This window comes from Simochromis diagramma, unplaced genomic scaffold (genome assembly GCF_900408965.1).
Source record: "Simochromis diagramma unplaced genomic scaffold, fSimDia1.1 OVJJ01000343.1, whole genome shotgun sequence".
Taxonomy (NCBI): Eukaryota; Metazoa; Chordata; class Actinopteri; order Cichliformes; family Cichlidae; genus Simochromis; species Simochromis diagramma.
This window is the reverse complement of record NW_024386831.1, coordinates 13,147,542-13,170,585: the sequence shown is the minus strand read 5'-3', so window position 1 is coordinate 13,170,585 and position 23,044 is coordinate 13,147,542. Positions and strand designations below refer to the sequence as shown.

The following is a 23,044-nucleotide window of genomic DNA, read 5'->3' as shown; positions in this document are numbered from 1 at the left end:
TTTTACAATTTGCACACTGGGGCTGTTGGTACTATTCAAGGCTTAAAAATGGAAACTGTCGCCACCTTTAATTAAAAAGTGTAAAAGCCAATAAGAGATATTGGTGCCAAAACAGATGCCTCTGGTAAGGCTGTATAAGTCATGAATATAAGTAGTAATAAGTAGCTAATTCACCATTATTCCTGCAAGGACAGCGTGTACAGGCAAGCCAAGCTTTCACTTTCTGTATTACTTAAGACAGTTACGTTCATATTCTCTCTTTTTTGTTGTTGGTGTTTGTTTTTTGATTTGTTACAGCTTTATAATTATATTCAGATTTTACAAGATCACAATTATTACCTGAGGTGGTCTTATTGGAGTGTAATATATGCGTAATAACAGGTGTTCACGGTCGAGGATTGGGCCCACATCTTACACGCCGCCATAAATCCATATTTTTATGTGGCTCATAAATAAATAAAAGGCAAACTGTGGGGATCAGTGACACTCTTTGAGTCGACAAGTGCAGTGACAACGACTTGATTTTCCACACAGTAGCTCTTTTTTTTTTTCCTTTCTTCACTCCCCCAGCCTGGAGGGACCCGTGGCACGGCCCTTATTATGATTTGTTAATATAACCCCTCTGCCTCCTTTAAGCCCATCCCTTTGCTGAATGTACCCACTGCTCATCATGCCACTTTCATACCCTACTGCACTTTCTGTGCTGGGAGAGCAGCAGTGAACCCACATGCACCTCCAAACAATTTTTTTCTTGTGATTTTAAGGGAGATTTTATTTAGAGGCGGTGCTTGTTGGCTCCAGAGTAGCGTCGTAGCGACGACACTTTTCCCTCAGTCCCTGTTAAAAGAGTTTGGCCAGGGCCAGTTGGTGCCGGGGGGTCGCCTATAGCTTAGTACTATCCTGGGGGGTGATTGCTGCGTCTTTTTTTTTAATCCCAGCAGATTTTTTTCTATTTTATTTTTTATTTTATTTTTTAAATTTTTTTCTACTTCTCTGAATATCGCCATTCTCTCACTCTAAGATCTGATACCCCTTCGAGATTTTTCCTTTCAGATCATGAACAAACTATATGTTGGGAATTTAAGTCCTTCGGTCACTGTCGAGGACTTGAAGCAGCTCTTTGGGGAGAGGAAGCTGCCAGTGGCCGACCAGGTCCTACTGAAATCCGGCTATGCTTTTGTGGACTTCCCCGATCAGAACTCGGCCATAAAGGCTATAGAGACTCTTTCTGGTAAGTGTGGATTTGATAAGTGATGCTGCTGGTGACAGGGAAATTTCACAGCGAGTTTAACTGCAAGACGAGGTTTAAAAAGCACAATAGGTCAGAGTGTCCGAAATGTGAAATAGGCTGTTAAGCAGCTCTTGTGTTATTTCTTTTACATATATATCTATATCTATATGTATATGTGTGTGTGTGAGAGTGTGTGTGTCTGTGTATGTTGTTCGGGACAGTGTTTGCGATCACATCCGTGTGTGCCATCAGAGTTTAGATGAACGCTCAGTCATGCACGCTCCAGCAAAAATTGGATAAATTATCGATCACAGGACACACTTGGGGCTTTAGTGCCCATTTGCCTAAAGAAAGCACGAGTCGTCGTAACGCAATTAACGCGCACAATACCCTATATTTTGGGGATTCCGATAGTGCGGGGCGCTACTTTGCAATCACCCACTGGAATGTATGGGATGGTCTGATGGTTCGGGTAGGCATAATTATTTTTCACTTATTTTTTATCTTGATTTTATTCAAGAGAGCACGGCGAAGCGAGCGCGGAAAACTTGTCAGATTCGTGTTCCTCTGATGTCTGGCTATGTTTTTACGAGGTGTCTTGGAGGTGGGTCACGGGGGTCCAGAGGAAAGAGCTAATAAACAGGTAGCTGAGGGGGGACGAGGTGAGACGCTAATTCCGTGCTGCGCCAGGCCACTCAATAGTAACGAAAAGCCGTGTTTGAAAGCCTCGCCGAAGAGCGCTTCAAATTCACCCTCCGAGCCGGGTCAGCACGGAGAATTAGGAAAAACACCTACCTAGAATAGAAAGAGTACAAGTCAATTCTCCTTTGCAAACCATCTCCTCTTTTGATGTTGCATTCTTTACTGGGAGCTGAAAAAATATCCCTCATTGCACTGTGAGGGTTGTGGGAGTGGAAAGCATGGCTGCCCATTTTCCCCATAGTATATAAGCTTATCATGCTTCATTTTGGCGCCGATACCCCCCCAATTGTCACCCACAGGACCTCACCCCGAGTTGGGATTAATGTAAACGTATACAGTTTGTTCGCCGCCGCGCACACAACGCGCCCGTGTACACTACTTTTTTCAGGGGTTGGCTATTTTGAATGGGGACGCACCTACTTGGTGAAGTGATTCAAAGTGTTGGTGTGTAGGCCTACCCAGCTTGCATTGTTACTTTTATGAACACAACAGCTAACGCTACACTATCAATTGTTTTTCGTCCCTACAGGTAAAGTTGAATTACACGGAAAGGTGATAGAGGTAGACTACTCTGTTCCCAAAAAACTAAGGTAGGCCTACAATCTGTGACACACACGTTCTCCACAAACACACACGCATTGTATCATACGCCTATACTGTGCCCCATGGCAGACTTGTGTGACCTGTAGGCTTCCGCTGTGAAATATAGCGAGCAGATTTTCCCTCTTTTCTCGGCTGCCGTGTGTGATTTCTGCCACGCTGTTGCTGCTTTGTTTCCTGGCGATTAAATTGCGATTGTGTGGTGATTAGACAAAGGGAGTTGAAGGGGTGGGTGGGTGTTGGGGGGAGAGAAAAGGGCGATAAAGAAACAGTTTAGTCCCAACATCCGCACAACACACGGTGGCTGCTGCCATATCGCGTGATCTTGCAGCAAGGCCTATCCCAGTTTAAAACATGGACTCACGCGCACACGCTTGACGTGTAATAATTAATATATCCTAATTAAATCTCACCTAAAGGCTGAAATTAAACTTGGTTCAAGTTTAGGCTGAAATTAACGTGGTCCAAATGCGTTTATGTATTAACCTCCTCTCCCTACGCAAGGTTATTTTTCCATATATGTAGGCGATAAAAGTTGGGTTTCTTTATTGACTGTTGCACTGCAATGCACGACGTGATGCATACCAATCAGCTGCCTCTTTCTCCCCTATATGCATGCGTGTGGATGTATGTGGGAGTCACGCTGTGTGTGTAAGAGAGAGAAGAAGTAGCAGCTAGGGTTGACTGTTTTAGTGCGTAAATCTATAGGTCAGCCCCTCAGCTTCACAACCACGACACCACTGCTGTGTACTTGTGTTTGTGTCAGCTTGCCCACAAACGTAAGAAATCCACGAGCTTTTTAATTTCTTTTAAATGCCTGGGTATATTAAAGAAAGAAACTAATTTTTTTTACCCCTAGCGTAACGCCTGAAAAAGTCACTCGTATGTGGCAGTTTGCGCAGCCTAAACACTCCCTCGACATCTATAGATCCACCCATTTTCACAACAATGCCATTGGCTATAGGGAAAAACTACATTGCGTGACAAAAAGGTAAATATTCAAGCCCCTTGTGGAGGAACACGTGACCCATACTTTATGTGCTTCCAGCATAGTCCTCCCCCTCTAGTGCAGGCTTTCTACTTTCCTGCCTAAGCAGCCCCTTCGTGTTTTTTCCTTTCTTTTTTTTTGCTTAACAACACTGTAGAAAAAAATCTGCATGCTTTACATATACAATGATCGAGCTGCTGTGTCGTTTTCCTTGCTTTATGGCTCGATCTAAAGACGTTTTGTAAGCTGCAAGGCGCAACATGGTGTAAAAGCCTGCGCCACTCCCCACAGTTAATGTGCACGTAGGCCATGGCAATGTTGGAGAGCCTCATAATGGCTGCCATGATGGCCCTGCACACTGCACGGCTATAGGCTGAATCAGATGGAGCAAATGTCCATACATGTGCCCGATGTGTCCAATCGGCAGTGTGTACAGCTGCTGGATGTGCTTGCATGTGCTGAAAAAGGCCTTAAAGCGGAATCCTCGCCATATCAGCGAGATCAATGCTAGTGCTGTTTGAATACGTATAGGTGTTCATTTTGTAACGCAGAGCCTGCCTCAACGTGATACGTGGAGGTGCAACTTAATAGTTTGCTGTTGTTGTTGCTCGCTTGGTTTAAATGCAGAATGCCTTAAAAAGTAGTGAATTTAAATTTGAAATCCTCTCCGCAGAAGTTCGCCACGATTTGTTTGGAGATTTTGCGACAGAAACGTTCGCCCAGATTTAAATTTTAAAAAGATTAAAATGCGTATTTTTTGTGTTCACTATAAGATTTAATTATCATAATTTACAGGCCTCCAGTTAATGCAAATGTCTCATCTTTTTCGTGTATAATTTTTTTTACATGTATTCAAGCTCTACGAGACATCATTGAAAATGCAATTTAGATGTAATAATATAGGACGATTCTACGCTGTTTGCTTTATTTATGGTATTTTCTAAATCTTGCATTTAAATAATTATGTTAACAACTGCAGGAATTCTCGTGGATTTAATTGCAGCTGAGCTCCATGCATATAGTTACACAGGGCTCATCAGTTTTTGTCTTGTTATTTAGGAAGCTGTGTGAGCTTTATGTCTCATCTTCAGGCCTGCTGACACTTCTTGGGTTTTGTGAGGCTGCTGTAGTTTCAGCTGCTGCTTGTTTATATATTTTTAGTTATGTTTTGTTGTGTAACAAGGTCCTTGTGCTGACAGCCATATATGGATTCATAGTTAAATTGTACCCATTTTAAAGGGTAAAATTCAGATTGATTATGGTGACTTTTTAACTTTTTGTTTGCTAATGAGTGAAAGCCTGGGCCTTTTTAAACGTGTTTTTAAATCACCTGAAAAAAACAAAGGTGTGAGTTCATGTGGTTTTGATGTCCTGTTTGCCATTTAAATATTATTTCACCTCTGTGCAGTTTATGTGTTCACATTTCAAATAGCTTTGGAGCTATGAGCTAATTTATAAGAATAAAAGTAGCTTTTGATTTTATTTGGGGAAGTTTGGAAGCTTCTTGTCAGGGAAATGTTGAATAATTAGTTACAATTTTATAGTCATATTTTAAAGAGAGTTTTTACAATTATGAGGCTTGTATCTGCTGAAACTGTTTGTTTGTAGCACTTTATTAGTGTTTTAAAAATATGGATTACTTAATATAGATTTCAGTGTTAACACAATTGTTACTCCAAATTTATATATTTATGTTAATGGACTCATACTTTAAATAATTTCTGTGTTTTACATATATATTTAATTGCCTTGACATGAGCTTGATATATAATTGTAGGTTTTAAAAATAATTGTTTATTGCAGCAATAATCAGTGGAACTCATGAAACAGAAATTCAGTATGCTTAAGAATAATTATTATTAGCCATATTTCTTTTATTATAGTTGCCTAATTTATAGGTTCCTAATTAGAGTGCAATTGCAAAGGAAATTATTTTGATATTATAGTTAAGCAAAATATCTTTGTTGCATTTTTGCTCATGTGTTTTGTTTTGTTTTTTAATGGTGGCCTGTTTTTACACAAGAAATCATTAAAAAAAAAAGGTTTGTCCTCCATATTAAGTTTCTTGCAGTCGTTGCTCGTGCTGCACACGAGGCACACGAGAGTGGGACTTGGTGCTAATTGATATTGGAGCTTCATAAACCGTTTGCAGTGTTGCTTGTCTATCAAACCCGAGCTGGAGTTGCACGCAAAATGACCAATGTGAGCGCTTGCTGTGAGCCTGATCAATAGTCAGTCAGTGATAGTAAGCACATGAAGGTGGTGCTTGCGGAGTAAACACAATTAAAGCTGTCCTCCTGTAATATTATGCAGGTTTGTTTACTTGCTTGTTCAGTGACAAAAACAGACTTTTCCTCCTTCCAATTATCTCCCGGCACCTTCGACATGCCTAAATGAAAATGTGATACATTTGTGACCGAGTGCTAACTCTTGTGCTACACTCCACTGTCTTTCTAATGAGCTGTTTTGTGCTCTTCATCTACGTATTAAGCTAGCTAACAGTTGTTTAATAAAGCCAGGCCGATTACAAGACGTGCATTCTTTTTTTTTTTTAATAATGGGATACTACGGCGTGGTGTAAACATCTGCATTGCACCACAGTGGTGCCCGTGCAGATGTGTGTGTTGGGTTGTCTGTGCACACTGAGTCAAAACACCGAAATACGATAGCCATCAGTTGATCCACTCAGAATCCATTAATACTCCCCAGTTGATCCTGGGCGAAGGGGAAGCTCTCCAATTCAGGCTCTGGTTTTGTCTGGAGTGATATCAGGAGGTACTGTATTGCTCTCCTCCAAAGCCACATCCGCTGTACCCTCCTCCTCCTCCTGTCTCCTCTCACCTGTCCATAAGGAGTGATCCCTCAGAGTGATCTGTTTTATTTAGGAGGAGATGCCACACATGTTTAATCTTCCATACAAATGTATCCCCTATTGAGATCTTGTGTTATAAAAGTTATGGCTTATGAAATTGCTCTTCATTAGCAATTACAGGAGAAAAAAATGACAATTTTCTTCTTAGAAATTAGCCTTGGGCTTTTATTTTTTCTGTGTTCAGGCTACTGCATTTCATATTTCAGCGCCTCTACAACTCTGCTAAATTTGTATAGCAATTATTAACTTTTTCATGAAAGTGAAAGAGTATATTTTCTCTCCTGAAGTGATAACAGGCTTGCTAGTGCAACAGAGTACATAGCTTAAGGGAGCAGCGAGATTAGATGTGAGAGAATTGTGAGTTCATTGTGTGTCTATTGTAGCTGTGGGATCACTGTTTAAGCTCCCTGAGAGTTTGAAACACCTTTTTTAAAAAAGATCTACTTATTTATTTTTTTTATTATAACAGAAGCTTGCGTGTGTATCACAGCAGTGTCTGTAGAAACTCACTTCTCAATGAGCTGCCACTCACATTTCACTGCAACCTGTTGCATGACTAATAGTTCCTGTAGCATTACACCCATTACAACCAGGATTTAAATAATCGGCTAGATGACTCTCCAGAGCCATAGTGAGGAGGTGTGGAAGGCGTGGCTGGAATGAGGAGGATTGCTCTGACTTGATGACTTAGTCTCTGACTAAGCCGTCCAAATATGCTAGAAATAAGGGAAGTCAAACAGGACTGGTCACTATTTGGAGATGGTTTCACCTGAAGGAGAGTGTGACAGCGGGAGAAAGAACTAGAGAGGTGCTATGTATCATCATCATCATCCAAATGGGAGATGAAGGGGACAGCTCTGTGTTTTTGTTTGTGACCTCACAATCGTGCATTGCTGCTGCAATTTTTATCACGATGGAATAAAAAGTGTAATGAAAAAGAAGTCTGTAGTGAAAGGGAAATGAAACCCTCATGATTAAAGACGAGAGGCTTAAAGTTGCCTTGAACTGAGACACCTGAAGACATTTTATTTCAATCTGTAAGTTTGTCCTTGAAGATATGCTGTCATTGGCTTTCTGTAGAAGATGATAGAAAAAGTTGAAGTTCTGAACTTATCAAGACTAAAAAGTTGCATTTCTAATCAACTAGGTGCTCGGTGGCACACCTGTCTATCAGGTATGCGAGATAGGTCACCTAGTTTACCAGTTGCTTGGAGATAAGTGTGAGCGCTGCCATGTCAGGCTGTTTGGAGTGGTTGTTTGGGGACGCCGTTATGCTAAACAGGGTTTGATGAAATACTGGAATCTAAAACGTGCTGAAGATGAATGCTTAATGACTTTATAAGTCATGATTATGAGTGCCACAGTTTGTACCCAAGTTCTTTTTTAAGGAAGTCATTTGAAAGTTGTAACAGCTGCTAGGTCTCTCTTTCCTTTTCTACATCATCCCTCTGTTGCTCAGGCTGGTTTCCCTCGTGTGTGTGTGTGTGTGTGTGTGCGCGCGCGCCATGTGAATATAATGGTTGAACATGACACAGGATGACACAGGAGAGACAGAGAAGCTGTGGGGAATCCCAGCTAAAAGCAACATGCCGGATGTAAAGTTTAGTGTTTCTGCCATTCAGTGTGCCAGCACACAAGGGCGTGGTGTCTGTGGAGGGGAGGGCAGCTGAGGCGTACAGCAGGTGGCATTTCTCACACAGGCAGATCTCGTCCTTGTCCCATATCATCACCATATAAAACTGCTACCCTGATACTACTTTAGAGCTCTGATGGGTTTTGAACAGGTGAAAACTTCCAAGGAGCCAATCAGAGTCTGACATGGAGCGAGCCCAGAGCCAAAAATGCTTACATGCAGAGGAGGCACTGTGTCACTGGCTTAAAACTGTGAGCTGGGAATACGGTCTGCCTAAAGATTCACCCTGGTCAAATGGGCTTCATAATCCTGTCAGGCTTTCACCCTTTTCTCATTCTCTTACCTTGGTTTTAAAGTAGAGATGTAGCAGTGGAATTAATTTCTCTTATACATGATTGCCCGTTGGTTGACTGGTAGTTGACCTGTCAGTATCAGAGATGATTATTGTACCTACCTGGTCTAATCCAGAGCCCTGGTACCAGGATGCCTGTAATTAACATTACTTACAGCAATTTTAAAATAAATGAATAAAATGTTGAATGCTCCAAAGAGAGGAAAAACAACCAAATGGGTAGAAAAAAGAAAGAAGAGAGAGCAGACAGGCAAAAAATTACCAGGTAGACTCAAATTGATGGCAAAAACATGAACATTTTCCACAAGGAGATGGTGACTGATTGCGGAGACAAAAACAACCACAAATATCCATAAAACAAGATGCTGGGTGACCTGTTGGTTTGTTTCTTTTCTCTTTTTCTCCTGTGTTATTCAGGGCTCCAGACTGTCAATGTTTGGTCAGGTTTTATGATCACTATATTAGGCGTTTTTGTGTTTGTTTTTTTTTCATTTTCTTTAATGCAGGCTGTACATATGTTTAGGAAAATAAAAATACACAATTATAGTTGAACGTTGAATGGAAATGGTATTTAAAGACATAGCCACAGCCTAGCAGGCAACTATGGGGAAAATTTCTTTATCAGCTTGTTTTGTAAGGCTACTGTTAACATTGTGTAACATGGCAAGAGATTGCACGTGCCGTTGTTCTGATATAAATGCTCTGTAGCTGCAAAACAATGTGGAGACACTGAAGGCAAGGAAGACAGCTTAAATAGAAAGAATCTTAAAAGACACGCGGATTTCACTGGCCGAGGTACAATAACGAGATGCATTGAGTAAATTGTGCAGAATGTGGCGGTGCGAGTATGATTAATGCATTGTTCGAAACGATCTATCTAACTGCACAATGGCACCATATGACACAAGCTATGCAGGGATTCGTGGAGTCCTTGAAAAGCAGCGCCTCTTCTCACAAGCATTTACCAACAGGGTCGCCTGGCAAATAAGACCAAAAAACTCAATAAAAACAAACAAAACAACATAACTTGCATGATCGTATCATGTGAAGATGACTTTTAAATTAAAACTGTTGTTTTAAAAAAGAAAAAAAAGAAAAGGTTTTGCCCATTTGGTATGTTTTCATGCCTGAGCTTGGAGTTTTGCAGTAAACGGCTGCCTGCCGCCCTTATTTGATCTTAAATATACATTATTATTCACGTTAGAGCACAAAACAGATGCAATAGCACCAAAATCTGGTGGTGGTGCTACCATTTGTGAGACTTTGGTGGCATTTGGTGAGGCGAGAGGGAAAGTTCTCCTGAAGCCTTGCTTTTAGGAGCTAAATAGCAGCTATATGTGTTTATTCAGAAGGCATTTATTACCCTGAAAAACAATATTATTGCCAATATTAGGCAGTTTTTCTTGCAGAAATCCAACTCATTTGAGTCTGAACACAAAGTGTGCTTTAGGCTGGTCGCCCCACTCAAAAGTTTCTAAACCCAGTTTCATTTCCAGGAACTTCCAGATTTCCAGACAGCTTTTAAAATTTTTTTTATTCCCCATGTAGCGGCAGTAACATCGTTTGATATTTATCCGCGAAGAGAAATGCCACAAGATACAGTCCTCTGACATTTACAGCATCTTGATGTGGGAGCAAAACTGTGTCATTGTGCTGTTGAATGCGCGTGTGTGTCCATGTGTGTTTACAGGTCGCGCTTTATTCAGGTCCAACTGTTCCGCGTTGCCACGGAAACCAGTTTTGAGTGTTTTGCTTTAGTTAAAGAAGCAGAGCTCGAACTTTCAGAAATTAGACCCAAAGCGCTCCGGTGAATAGAAGGACCTCGCAAGCTGCAAAACAAAACGTTTCCTGCTTTTTATTTATTTATTTATTTTATAGAACCCCCTGAGATTCACCCTACAGCCGATCACTTTAATAACTCTTGATATCAAAATTGCAAGATTACAGATTTTGTTTGTCACAAACTGCTGTCAGTTTGGGCATCTTGTAATTTCCATCCATTCCCAGGAGAGTGGAGAGTGCAGTCCAGGCGTGTATCCGTGGCTTGGGATATGGGCGGCGCAGTGGTCAGAGTGCTGATTTTATATGACAGTGAATTCACAGCCGAGTAAGGTGCCTCAATAAAAATGCCTGTGCAAAGCTGGCACTTCAAACCTTCAAGTGCTCATTTTCTTTCCACAAGTGCAGCAGGGAAAACTGCTGAATGGGCTGTCCATCTATGTCACAGCCGCAGCCCTTTTGTGACCTTTCTTATTTATGAACCCTCTCGCGGCCGTCATTTCCACCCTTTTCCATATGTATGCAGCAGAATCACTACCACTGCCACCGCCGTCAGAACAAGTCATCTACAGTAGGGTCATCGCACAGCTGAGCCTCCGACACAACCTAGAGCACAGTCCGGCTATTGTGCTTTCCCTGTTTCGCACTGTTTCTGATGGAAGAGGAAGCCACAGAGAGGACTTCCGAGTCAAAGATGAGCATGTCCCACATGCATACTTATAGGGAGAAATGAGCACTGCTGATAGAGGGCAGCATTTCTTTCCCCGTCACTGAGGCTCATGGGGAGGCTGTGTGAGGCCGTTAGTGTCCTTTCTCAGCAGGGTGTGTGTGGTCTGCTCGCAATCATTAGGATTTCCAGCTGTTGCAAATCACATTAAATATTAAAGCACATTGAAATCATGTATATTCTCACATTAACCATGTATGCCCACTTCTTGAAAAAGAAATCAAATTATATGTATCTGAAATCTTAAGATACTCGATCTTCTTCCCCATGCTGAATGCGAGACACCTCCTTCACTTGTATCCAGCCGTAACATTAAAATAAAACTTAGCAAAAACATCCCAACCCACACAGAGCTGGACGAATCCCTAAAATCACATTTTAGTTTTAAAGCCGAGTGAGTGAATATCAGACTGCTTTAAATGTTTAGTATGCTGTTTTCAGATACTCTACACAAACAGCTACTTTTTTTTTGCATGTTAAACAGGAAGCAGTCACATTAAACTGTCTTCTTTTGAAGGTGTTCCTCAAACTAACTAAAAATAAAAAAATAAACAATTATATATATATATATATATATATATATATGAGTTGTTAGATGTGTCCCTGCCGATCGAGTTCTGATGGTCATTGCTGTGTTTTTACAGTTTTATGTAGTAATTGCTGGTGTTTTGCTTGGTAATTAAATAATTGCTTTAAAATGCAATACTGGTTTGGAAAGTAAAAATGAGAGAAACATTTGCAGGGAAGATGCATTGATGGAATCTAAATGTGCAGGAATGGCTCAGCATGAGGAGAAACACAATCATCCAGTGTTTTTGTAGTTATGTATTTAGCATATATGACTTAGTGTCAGCATGAAAACTAATAAGCCTTAGACAAAATGTCAATCTGTTCTTTTACTGATTTATTGATTTTTATTGAAAGGAAACATGGTTATTCTGTCTTTGTGATTCAGTTTTTGCCACTTTTAAAAATTGTGGTTCTTAGTTACAGTGTCCTTGGGCCATGTCAGTGTTAGCAGTGCTGCTTTGCATTTGTGAATTGTGATATACAGTGAAGCCTGTTGTGTTACACTGGTATGCCTGAGTCTGACTTTGACTTGGTGAGCCCAGTGATGAGTTGGGTGATAAGCAACAGGCAGGAGCTGGAGAGTAGGACAAATCCGTCTGCAGCCCTGCCAAGTGGCCAAGTTCACGCCAATACCCAGTCAGTTGCTTTTGGATGAGAAAAACATGTATGAGAAAACTGGATATGGCGATAAGCAAATGGAATGACAGGAGTCTCGCATTTGCATGGAAACACAAGGGACCTTAAGGGAGTCCTTTTGATCGTATCAGACCAAACGGCAGTTTGCAGGCAGAGCTGGAGAGTATTTTCATATAGACGCAGCAGAGCTGCTCAAAAAGAGCCGTGAGCAGAATGTGAAAGAAACAGTATCAGCTTGTAAATAGTTGTCGTCTTGCTGACCCTTAGCTAATATATTTCAGGAGGAGTTAAGCAATTTATTGTGAAGTGTTCAGTCTGTGTGCATCTAACTAAAAAGTCTATTCTAAGGGATTCCTGTGGGTGCAGGAGCTGCTGCGTAGCATAGCGTACACGAGGAATACAACTGTATGTCCTTCCTGTGAGTTTTAAATTGTTACATTCACATATTTGTAATTACGTCGTGGTGAAACAGCATGCAGGAAACTGCCAAACAGCAATGTGATTTAGCAGCTGACTGATTCATTTGTGTGTGCGTTTATCGTGGTCTCCTTGCATGTATGCTGCCGTTGTTGCCCATCCAGCAACGCAGAGCCTCTGTCTCACACATGCAAACAACCTTATGACACTGATTGATGAATGAGCTCTCCCTGTCAGGTTAAATGAAGCACACGCTCACACAAATCCAATTAAACTTGAAGCAAGCGTGCATTGAGGAGCACAATCTGAGAACCTGAAGGCAAGAACGAGGGCATCTTCAGCCCACCAGGTTAATAAATATTTGATACTGAGGCAGCCATGCGTGTCTTCTTGTTCAGAGTGTTGGGAAAGTTAAAGAGGGTCTTTGCCTTTAAGCACGGTGCGACCAGAGCCGCTTCTGTTAACACGCTTCTGCTCAGGTGATTTTTATTTTTAATAATTATAAATTCCAAAAGATCCAGCTGCAGCTCACCTCCTCTCTCCAGGGACTGTCACACACTTCTTGCACTGCAGTATTTGGTGCCTGTCTTCCCTGCATCCTCCTCCTTCCTCTCCTCCTTCTCACATGTGCATGCTTTGCCACCTAGATTGCGTGAACTGTCTCCCACTGCCTCCCGCTGGCTGTGACGCCACTGCTCCCCTGGCACGGAGTGGTAATGCAGAATTAAGCCTGCTATGTCTTAGCATGAGTTGGTGTAAATAGCTTAGAACTGTATTATGTTATGTATAGTAAGCTGAATGTGAGCCGCCATATCAGATAGCGCAACGGAGACAAGCGACTTATTCTTAGTAGAGTTGTGGTTGCCGCCATTCAGATCCTTCAACAACAGTAGACGTATGTGTGGCCGTGTCATTGCGTGTGTGTATTATGCCTCTGTGCTCCTGCCAACCTCCCTTCTCCCCCCACCACCGCCCCTCCGGTGGGAAGCAAGAGTTCATTTCAGTGATGGCAACTGAGATGGTTTTGTTTCAAGTGGTGTGAGGAGTGACTCCAGGCTGGGAGGTTTCCGGTCGCTTAACGTTGCGGGACGATAAATTACAGGGAAATAGAGTGACAAGCTTCAGAGGGTAGATTGTTGATGAAGAGACAGTGGTGGTGCAGATGTGGAGCCACTGAAGATGACACAAGTGTAATTAGAAGGGACTTGTGTTTGTTCTTCCTTTTGTCAAGCGCAATTGTCGTACCCTTTGATAGAAGCACACAGACACGCACCCCGGGCATTGGTGAAGCATTTACGGTATCACAGTTACAGTTTCCTCCTTTATTATGGTACATTATTAAAGATGGCGTATGCCTATGTAGGATTCATAAGCCAGGTTCTCTCTCTCTCACACAGTCACACACACAGACACACACACACACAGATGGACCCTGATTTGATCAAATCACAGAAATGCCACTGAGGGGAAAAAATGCAGTTTTATTTGCTTTTGCCGTCTTTTCGCTCGTTGTTGTAAAATACAATCCACCGCTGCAGATGTGAGGTCTGATCGTGACGAATGATCCCATTACCATTATGTGGCTGTCACAAGCTCGGATCCGCCAGGGCCTTCACACCGAGATGGTGCTTTTCAGGGCAGTTGTTGTGGTTGTCTTGAAGAACTGGCAGCCCGTTTTTCAGAACAGCCTTCACTCCTAATAACCCCTTCAACTTAGACAGGGTGTTTGTTAAAGAGGGGAACCAGGCTCGTTTGTTTTCTGCCAGGAATGATGAAAGCAGCCGGCCTGTAAATACTTGCAGATTTGTTTTGGTGTTTCTGTGGAGGAGTGGCGTAAACTCGAGTGCGACTAGAAACAGTTGTTAAATGAGTGGACTTTGACATCCTGCTTGCCTGTCATTGTTATTAATATTTTGGTTGCAACTCAGGTGGATCTAAGAAATGCAGATCTTTAAAGGGGGTTATTTTCAGCCTGTGATTGTCTTTAAGTAAAACTGCACATTAGATTTGGCAGAAGTCTGACCCTTGTATACAATATATCCTGTTTTTGTGTTGCTGCGTTTGCAAGTTGTAGCAGTTTGTTACATAATCAAACCTGGAAAGCAAACAGTAAAGAAACATAAACTGCTACTCGGGCCGCAACTTCATGCGCGTTGAAGAGTTGCTGCAGCTTGGCAGACGTTTAGACTCCACTGAGCTCCTTCTAGTCCCATATATAAGAGACTAGAACAACAAACCTTTCCCTCAGGCTTTTTCACAATCGCCAATAACTCTCTCTCGCCTTCTCTGTCTCACTTTAAATGCTATCCACGCAAATAGGCATTTCCACCCGCTACCCGCTGTTTTGCAGATCGGCTTCCTAACCCGAGGTATCGATGTCATCCTAGGATATTTACACAAGTATTTATTGGTTATCGATCAGGGCCGCTATCCCTGTCGGCAGCTTCCATAATTGAATTAGTCTATATACTACATTCCCACACAGTGTGCAGGCATCTGCCAAACTCCTCCTTCCTCACCCAAATCAACTGCTCCTCGCGCTGAAGCACACGTAGCTCTGAATCCTTTCTATTTCCTGTACGCTTCCTGTCGAGCCCCCCACTTCATTTCACAGAGCAGATCAGGATTTGGAGCCATTTTAGCCGCAGGATTAAAGTCTGACAGGGATAATGCCACTTCAGCCACTTGTGAGTCACGTGACACAAGATGATCTAAGGTTTTGGGAGGAGCACTATAATGTAATTAATGTATCGGAGGCTCTAATCCATTTGACTCCACCCCCTCGTGGAGCCGGATGGCCATAAACCTTAAAAGCTGCTCTTTTTTCCCCGTAGAGGACAGTGAGGAAAACAGAGGGGTTGATGAGCGCCTCTTTCTCCTTCACGCTGCTGCCCCTCCACACAGTCCCTCTTCTAAATAGAGCGGCCTGTTCACGTTATTTTAACCTTAAACCAGCACGCACTAGCGTCCCCCAGCCTGCACGAGTGCGTCCTATGTACTGTACATAATCCCACCTCCTTCTTAATCTCCTGATGGCTTATCACCATTACTGCATTTTACCCAGTTATGTAAAATTGCTGCAAGTCAGCAGCTAATTTAATATCCTACCGTTCCTACCTGTCACTGGATCTTTTTCTTATTCTTCACTAGCATTGTTATTTTTAAAAAGGTGTCACATTCGTGGAAAGTTTACTTTAAGTTTGCTCTCGTCAAATGCAAGCAAAGGAATTTCCTTTTAATGTGTGCTTGTTATTTTATTAATATTTTTGTTTTTCTTGCATTCCTAACACTGCTGGGACAATTTATTAAAAGCGCTGAGGTGTTAAAATAAATGTTTCAACAATCAGCTGAATATTTATTGATTAATTAATGTTTAACTGCTTTTATTTCTGTCCAACTCTTAAATGAATTATTATTTCCGATATTTGCGGCTTTTTAAATAAACACTTAAATACTGCAGGATTAAAGGTCAGGTGTTGCTTCTTTAATTTAATTAGTCTAAACTGTGATAAAGGTGAGAAGGAAGACTGCAAAAGAATAGGTGTAAACCTGTATAAATATACAAAGTAGGCTTAAAATAAAGTCAACCCACCAAATTTTAAAATAAACATGGCGACCGAGGCATCGTTAATAAATATTTCCCCAAATTTGGCGGTGATTTCCTGACCCGGTGTTTGAGAACACACTCTTTCCAAAAGCTGCGTTGTGCCGATGTTTGGAGATTAAGGACTCCACAGTGACGGCAGCTGCGACTGGCAGGGGTGTTTTGAAAGATGTTGCTCATTGACCAGACGTGCAGGGTTTCTGTTTCCCAGAGGATGAATCTTCACTCACCTCCTGCTAGTTACCGTGCGTATTTTCGCTCTCTGTTAGGAACTTCCCTGCAGATGGAGGTGGGGGGGGGGGGGGGCAGTGCATTCAAGTGTGTGTGAACAAGTAAAGCTTGCTCTCCAGAGGGAGCTGGAGGGAGAAGTAAGACGGAGACGTTGAGAGACAGACTGTAGAGAGAGCAGCAGACAGAAAGCAGGAACAGTTTGAGGGCTTGCGTAATGTTGAGTGGTGTGCATGTGTTATTGATCCTGGGACCTACACCTATGGCAGACGCGCTGAGCCTTCCAGCTACGGTATAATACCTTATGGTTGGCAGATTAAAGGATGAGACCTCAGGAACAAGCTGCACAACTCAACATAAAGCAACAGAAGCAGCCATGAGGAGCAGCTAGCAGCGGACCCACACACTGCACCGCCGCAGTATGAGCTGGTATCCACCTGTCAGTAGCTGTAGGCACTGAGGTGTGTGAGAGGCAGACACAGGAAATGCATCAGTGTGTGCATGTAGAGAGGAGTAGACAAACTAGTCCGCTATACTGTACATTAATGTGTTTTGGATGTGCATGTGTGTCCCCGTGGTCTGGCTGTATGTCTGTCACTGACTGTGCTGACTTTGTGCTTTGTGACGGGGACTCAGAAGGGTCCTCGGTTTCTGGAGGAGCCGGCAGGCATTTGATGTGCACAGGACAGGACGGCACATGAGGAGCACTCTTGAATTATCTTTCTGTTTATTATTCTTCCTTTCCCCCCCTCCCTTTTTGTTCTGTTGCTTGTGGCTCAGTGGTGAGGGAAGTGGTTTGAGCCCCAACGCATTAAAATGTAAATGCTGTAATTGCAGCTGATTGAATGTTTTCTGCATTATGCGTGATTACCAGAAATTACTTTTTGAACAGGATTACACATAATGCTCCACGTCCCTTGTGAATTAGCCTATACGCTTAGTTATGAGTGTAACACTCATTCCCGTGAGCGTGATCTGTGAAATCACAGCAAGTTTGGCAGCCATGCAATTTACACAATTAACTTTTTTTTTATAATTAGCACAGAGAAATTTCTTTTCAGTGCAGCAGAAGTCTGTGTCCAGTATTTAACTTTAGAAATAAATATAATTCTAGATTCTAGAAGTTTTTGAGAAAAAAAATCTTTTCTTACTGATTATCTTATGTTATAATAATTTGGATTTGCAAAATACAGGTAAATAGGTGGCTCCTCGTTTGAGCCATAAACCTTTGGAAGCTCGTAAGGCTAATATATACACACACAAAATAGAAGAGATTTTAAGACCTTATTTTACTTTTTTTTTTTTCAATTTTCACATGGGAATCCTGCAGTCCCTACCATCCCATTCAAGTATAACAACAGTTTGAAAATTAGATTTATATGTATTAATTTGGGAGGACTAATATAGGCTAATAGAATACTATTCCCTTAAGAGCAGCTGTTTATGTTATGTTTTCTGGATGTTTTCTCCTTTATTACTCAGTACAGTAGGGATTTGATACGAAAGTGGGAATAGAGAGTGTGTGTGAAACCGGAAATGATGTGGGACGGACTCAAACATTCCTCATTGGTCAGCGCTTGGTAGCGACCTCGCAGTGGTGTCTAGAAGCTCTTCAGACCCCCAACGTTTGTTGTTGCTAGGTTTCTACATGGAAAATTGTGAGCACAAACAAGAAACAGCAGCTTCTCTCAGCATGAGGAAAAAAAGGTAACATAACGCACATTAGCAAGAAAAGAGCGCTAGCCTGTATTGTGTTTACCTCGTTAACTATGAATGGTTTAGCTTACAGTAATTAGTGAATGTAAGTCAGCAGATATCAACTGAACGTTTTATGTAAAGCCTGGTCAGTTAAAACAGGTCTGGTTCTTTTAACTTTTTTTGTTTAAATGATTTAAACTTCTTTATTCCACCAGAGACATTACAGAAGAGATACGTGGCACTAATTCCCAGACAAAGGGTGGTCGAGCTTCCGGTTTTTTAAAAACAAACAAGCTCTTTAAAACGGTATTTTGAGGCGACGTGGATAAAGAGTTTTAGGCTTGCTTTATCATATTTTTCTAGTGTTACTAAACATACAGTTCCCATTTCCTGGTGACCGTTGAAATGAAAGTTATCTGAGATAAGTATTTAAGGAAAATCAATGGAAGCTAAGATGGCGGTTGCGCGGAAAGTCTTTGTGTTCAGAGGCCTTGAGTTCATTTAAATCTAGTAGGCTGTTTTTACATGTGGATTTTTTTTTTCTTTTTAAATGTTAGCACAACATTTGTTTGTGTTATCTTAAAAACAAAAAGGGTTGTATTATTAGTGCACTTAAGGCCAATGGTTAAAAAAAGTCAGATTAAAGGCACATTTTTCCTCCAAATGTATATTCATTCAGGGTAAGTTTACCATTTATTTAAAAAAGTTGATACATAGGTATTACATTTATTAAATTCAGTAATAACTTCTCCTTCCTTAAATTTAGTTACTGCACTTTCTAATAGACATCTACTGTAAATAATTTTTCCTCCAATTCTCTCTAGTCCCATTATTGTACATTGAAATTTAATAGTTTAAATTTTTAAAAAAAGGCTTGGAAGCGCATTTACACATTGTATGGCAGTACCATCGGCAGGATATCACAAATGTGTAAAATGCTTTTGGTGAGGGGAAAAACCCCCACTGTATGTGAGTGAATTTATACCTGAATGTGTTTGTTTTTTAGTGTTGTGCTTTGTAAACAGTCCCTTACACCAGTGCTGTTAATCTTCTTTGTAGTTTGTCTGCTGGCCTCAGTCAGGCGAATGCGTATTCGCAGATTGGTGTGCGAGCGGTTGCTGGCAGCCACTCATCGACTATGCGCAGAGTGGTAGTGAAAGTGTGAAAAGTGTCTCACACACAGGAAATCAGGTATCTACTCTTTCAAAATGTTGCACCCTTTGAAATGTATTACAGAAGGTGACCATTCTCTGTTTCCGGTGTGCAGCGTACATTTTCAAGTGCTCAGGGAATAAACATTTTTCTTTAGTGATCTATGGTTGCCAGGATGTTGTTGACTGTTTTCCTAGTGTGTTTCTATGTTGCCGAGGCTCTACAGCAGTATTTTAGGTGGATCTAAGGGGTTAGGGCCCCACCTTTAACAACAAGCAACCAAGAATTTTTTTCCATCAGCTTTTATTTGAAGTAGTTAAAATAAATATGAATTTGTTTTCCTTTCTGAAAGCATAAACGGCCTATGTCATGCTGACAGATACCTATTTGTTTGGAGCATGCATGTAACGATTAAGAGCAGTTGTTCAAGAGATGAAGAAACTTTCTTTATCTTTTTTTTTTTTTTTTTTTTTAATGCATTGTGTACTGATGTGGATCCCATACCTCCTGACTTGAGCTTGATGTTCTAGGGCTTCAGGGGTTTTTAGGTACACTGAGCCTGGATGGTTTTCTCATACTGTTTGAGATTTTTTTACACCAGAAGCCTCAGTGGAAAAACACAACAAAACATTTTATCTCGAGAGTTGTTAAGAAGTAGGTCACCTGTAATTAATGGATGTGGTTTTTCTTGCATTTATATTTAGACTTTCACGTTATTATTATTTTTAAACAGTAGGGATATTACGTCAGGTTCTGCCTCTGCAGGAAAAAAAAAAACATGTAATGGGCTAGAGTGAGGATGAAGTCACTTAGTGCAGCAGATAGCTACCTTTTCTATTGAAAGTAGAAAAACCTCGAACAATAGAGAAGACGGGAGTTAGCTGAAAATTTGTGCCTGTTGTATTTTCTCCTTGAAAGCTTAGGCGGTTTCTCTTGAGAGAAGTTAATGAATTTACAGCGCAGTGCGCTGCTGTCTCTCTCGCTCTCTGTTGATACCAGTTAGTGTAGCTCACCCGACAGCCTCTTTCTTTCTCCCACTCCTCTTCTCTCTTCTATATGACAATAATCATTTGAATAAGAAGGTATTTAATTACACTTTGAATTTTTGTGTTTAAGTGAATGGATGACCTATATTGGTCTTCACCACACACAAAATCACACAGTAACAGTGATAGATTAGTTATTTTTCCTTCAGTTTTACACAAACATTTGTCTGCGTGTTATCAATAGAAGCTTTAATTTTGAAAACTTCTGTAATTACAAGGCCTGGTCCAAATTACTCTAGTCCATACGTAATCAGAGTCTTGGCAACATGCCTGCTGAAGCCTTAACTTCCTAAGACCTGACCTCTTTCATGGCATGCATTTTTAATTTTTCGTTGCTATTTTGGTTGATTGGGGCCTAAAGAATGTAAAAACAAAGAGTTACCAGATTTTTTTTTTTTTTACTTAAGTTTTGTTTTTGTGAAAAAATGAGATCCACGTATAAGTACATTTGTTTCAAATTTTGATAGAACAGTGGCAGTATAATGTCCTCGTAAGTGGATATCAGGCTCTTGTAGAGAAAAATTAAGTATTTTGGTCTAGACGTCTCAAAATGTGATGTCCGCATATGTGGACGCCAGGTTCTAGGAGGTTAATGGTAAGATTAGTTATTACATGTTATTTTATTGACATCATATTTCTCTTTATTGTTATTGAAAGGGTATTCTCCTTGATGGGAAAAATAGACATTTTTTTTCCTCCTAAATTTGCTACATTAGTCTAAAAAACTTGTAATCTCTTCTTGGATCTTTCCTCTTCCCTGTTGTGCTTGCCTGCTTTTTTTCCACGTTTTTTTTTTTTTTTTTTTTTCTCACTTTAAGTGTCCAAAATAGACTTTCTTTCCCTTTCAAAATAAATGTGTGACACACATTTATCAGCGCTACACTGCAGGGACATACATACATCTCTACCTGTATTAGAATAAATAAAAGATAATTAATCCTGATAATTCACAGTAGAACCTTAAAATAAGTGTTTAAATTTAAGTCATATCAGCAATATGACTTAAATTTGAAAAAGTGCTTGTAGGCTAATATAATGAATTTAGTTAAAGTTGTAGCTTATGTGCTAAAGAAATGTCGTAAATATGTCTATTTCCCAAATATCCTTGGGCAAGATACTAACCCCGTGTTTGCCTACTGGTGGTGGTCAGAGGGCCCGGTGGCGCCAGTGTCCGGCAGCCTCGCCTCTGTCAGTGCGCCCCAGGGCAGCTGTGGCTACAATGTAGCTTGCCATCGCCAGTGTGTGAATGTGTGTGTGAATGGGTGAATGACTGAATGTAGTGTGAAGCGCTTTGGGGTCCTTAGGGACTAGAAAAGCGCTATACAAATGCAGGCCATTTACCATTCCCTAATGCGGAGGGACATTTTAAGTCCAGCCTGTGTGCTGGCCCACACCCTGCACAGTAAATAGTGAAACTCACAGATCAAAGTTTTGTCTGACCAACAGTCACTTTGCTGTGGTTTTTCTTTTTCCAATTGTGAAATTTAAAAATTTTATTACACTGTTTTTATTTATTAAGCTCTTAAGAGAATAGATTTTAAGGCCTAAAACAACGCTGACATGTTATTGCCATTTGTCAGTTTCCCACCTGCTCAAAAATAAATTTAGCAAAACAAGTGTTTATATAGTAATAAAAATGTGTTTGATTTAAGGTGTGTGAATGTACTTTACAGTCATTATGAAGTGCTCCGTCGCTTTGATTGAAGCAAACGGTTGTCATTTAAATAGAAATGGATTATGCTACAGTTATGGGCAAATGAAACATTTTTTTAAAAATACTCATTTCATTGGCTTAGCAGGCATGACGGGAGAAAATGCGTTTTGTGTCAGCTGGGCACCCTGTGGCATTGTAGCTCTGACTAAAAAAAAATAAAATTAATTTGTGATGATTACACCTGAGAGCTGAAAATGATTTTTATATCTGCAACACTGTGCAAATAACTTTTGGCATAACAAGAGGTGAACCGGTGGTATTGTAAACATTAATTCATTTTTTTTCTTTTTTCTTTTATTGTAGTCAAACTGCAGTCTGCTTATCTTCAAGCTTACCTGTATTGTACAGGCAGAAAAGTTAATGACTTTGGACTGCCAGCTTTCACTACAATAGGGCCTCAGACATTAACGCTGTGTTTTACCTGAATCACTGAAATCTGTTGAATCATTTGTAATTATCTCATTATATAACCCAGAGTCACTGCTTGGTTCAGCAGTTAATCTTGAAATGTCCCTACGTACATGTAAATGACGAGGAACAACACGCAGTGTTGCTTTATTTACATCTTTCTATTAACCAGCCGAGTGAGCGTCGACAGCAAAGAACAGACAAATGTCAACAGGAAGGCTGTGGCTTCCATCTGAGCCGCATGCGCCTACCTGCATGCCTTTCGGCCTGTGCCTCCCCGCCTCGGTGCCACGGTGAAAACTAATGCGTGAAGAGAAACGGGCAGGCAGGTAAGCCTGCTGCATTCTGATGAGTTCTCGCCCCATGAGGTCTGGGAGGGGAACTGAAGCAGGCACCTGAGTGCTACATACCGAGATGAGGTGGTTAGCACTACCGTGGAGCAGCAGCTTTGTTCACTCTGCAGCATCAGTGTGAAAAATATGTAGTTAGGGAACAATGGAAAAGGGGAGACCAACTGCCTGTTTTCTACCTGATGATCATGGGATATACTGGAGGGATAAACACCATTAAGTGAAGCTGCATGTGCAGAAGACGTTGACTGTAACACCCTTCAATATATTTGATATGTCACTATACGTTTAGTCAAAAAAACAACAAGCATTTTGTTTCTTTACAATATGACTGTGT

The 23,044-nt window shown here is 41.0% G+C and overlaps 1 protein-coding gene across 5 annotated transcripts in view; it reads left to right on the top strand.

Moving 5' to 3' along the window:
- Positions 1-687: 687 nt before the first annotated feature.
- Positions 688-23,044, top strand: part of igf2bp2a (insulin-like growth factor 2 mRNA binding protein 2a) — a 53,448-nt gene continuing 31,091 nt past the window's right edge. The window contains exons 1-2 of one of the 5 annotated variants that reach the window (XM_040027985.1): positions 688-1,231; positions 2,463-2,523. In XM_040027985.1, coding sequence (XP_039883919.1) covers positions 1,057-1,231; positions 2,463-2,523 — 236 coding nt within the window. In that variant the 5' untranslated portion in view covers positions 688-1,056. Of the gene's footprint in view, positions 1,232-1,310; positions 1,704-2,462; positions 2,524-17,448; positions 18,047-23,044 lie in introns of those variants that run through there. The other 4 variants (XM_040027988.1, XM_040027987.1, XM_040027989.1 and 1 more) reach the window with 4 other exon arrangements.